The 1,588-nt window shown below is 58.4% G+C and overlaps 1 protein-coding gene across 1 annotated transcript in view; it reads left to right on the top strand.

Annotated features, from left to right (window-relative positions):
* The window catches only part of LOC103250539 (B-cell lymphoma 3 protein), a gene marked incomplete at its 3' end in the record, with an annotated part of 6,854 nt that extends 5,792 nt beyond the window's left edge, over positions 1–1,062 (top strand). Inside the window, exon 2 of the mRNA XM_008049135.2 lies at positions 911–1,062. Within this exon, the coding sequence (XP_008047326.2) occupies positions 911–1,062 (152 nt within the window). The remainder of the gene's footprint in view (positions 1–910) is intronic.
* Between the last annotated feature and the right edge of the window lie 526 nt (positions 1,063–1,588).

The following is a 1,588-nucleotide window of genomic DNA, read 5'->3' as shown; positions in this document are numbered from 1 at the left end:
GCTGGGAGCGGCCACTGCACTCCAGTCTGGGAGACAGAGTGAGACTCCAACTAAAAAAAAGTCAATCAATCATTCAATCAATAGAAAACAGCGGCATAAACCTTGAAAGCATCTAGTTCGTCTCCACTTGTTTCACAGATGAGAAAACGGTGGCCTGGAGAGGGGTGGGAACATGGCAGCAGCTTCAAGGATGGCCAGGGTGACTACTGAGATGGATTCATTTACTCAGCGCCCGTTCACGGGGCATCTGCTCAGCGCTAGGCATCGTCCTGGGCACCAGTCAGCAAACAACACGGGCAAAACACCCTGGCCTGATGGAGCTGCCGTTCTATGGGGGAGACTGAGGCAGGAAACAAGTAAACTGCACAATGTATCAGATGATGGTGTGGAGGAAAATATAGCAGGGGAAGGGAGAGGGCACAGGTGCCATACTATCTCAGCAGAGGCCCGGATGAGGGAATGAGCCCTATGGGAATCTGGAGATAACTGCTCCAGGCAGAGGGAACAGATGGGGCAAAGGCCCTGGGAGGCGAGTGTGCTTGGTGTGTTTGAGGAACATGGCGAGGAGGCCAGTGTGGCCAGAGCAAGAGGGAGGGGACAGGAAGCGAGGTCAAATAGGCCTCGTGGGCCATGGCCAAGACTTTGGGGTGGTGGAGAATGGCCTGACTTAGGTTCTAAAAGGGCCCCTTGGGCTGCGGTGTGGGGGACGGGGAGGAGGGCAGAGGAGGGGGCTGTACTCGTCCAGGAGGGAGCCAGTGGCAGCTGGCCAGGGTGAAGGGAGTGGGTGGGGAGCAGTGGTTGGGCTCCAGATACTTCCAAAGTATCCGCCACACATTGGAGTCGGCGCTGCCAACCTCACGGGGTGAGAGGCGACCGGCCCCTCATGCCTGTCACTTGTCCCTCCTCACAGGCCTCTCCATATTGCTGTGGTGCAGGGTAATCTGCCAGCTGTGCACCGGCTAGTCAGCCTCTTCCAGCATGGGGGCCGCGAGCTAGACATCTATAACAACCTACGGCAGGTGAGGCTGGGGCCTGGGTCTGAGGGCGACAAGGACCACCTAGGTGAGGTAGGAGGGAGTAGCTGGGGGCCCAGAATCCAGATCCTGGGGAAAGAGGAGGTTGGAAGCCCAGACTTCGGGATCCCAGGGAAGGAAGGGCAGGGGGTTCTGATTCTTCATTTTTGTTTTTGCTTGAGTCGGGATCTCACTCTGTTGCCCAGGCTGGAGTGCAGGGGCATAATCACGGCTCACCACAGACTCGGCCTCCCCGGCTCAAGTGGTTTTCCCACCTTGGCCTCCTCAGTGGCTGGGACTATAGGTGTGTGCTGCCTCGCTCAGCTACTTGTTTGGATTTTTTGCAGAGATGAGGTCTCACTAGGTTGCCCGGGCTGGTCTCAAACCCCCGGGCTCAAGCAGTCCTCTCGCCTGGGCCTCTCAAAGCGCTGGGGTGACAGGTGTGAGCCACTGCGCCCAGTGGGCCCTGACTCTTGAATCTGAGGGGGGAGATGCCCAGGTTTCTGCTCCTGGGCAGAAGACAGCTGGGAGCCCGGACTCAGAAAGTCCGAGGAGGGGCTGGGCTGCGGGGTGGG

Source organism: Carlito syrichta, unplaced genomic scaffold (genome assembly GCF_000164805.1).
Source record: "Carlito syrichta isolate Samal-C Ts95f unplaced genomic scaffold, Tarsius_syrichta-2.0.1 Scaffold130584, whole genome shotgun sequence".
Taxonomy (NCBI): Eukaryota; Metazoa; Chordata; class Mammalia; order Primates; family Tarsiidae; genus Carlito; species Carlito syrichta.
This window is presented reverse-complemented; position numbering and strand designations above follow the sequence as displayed.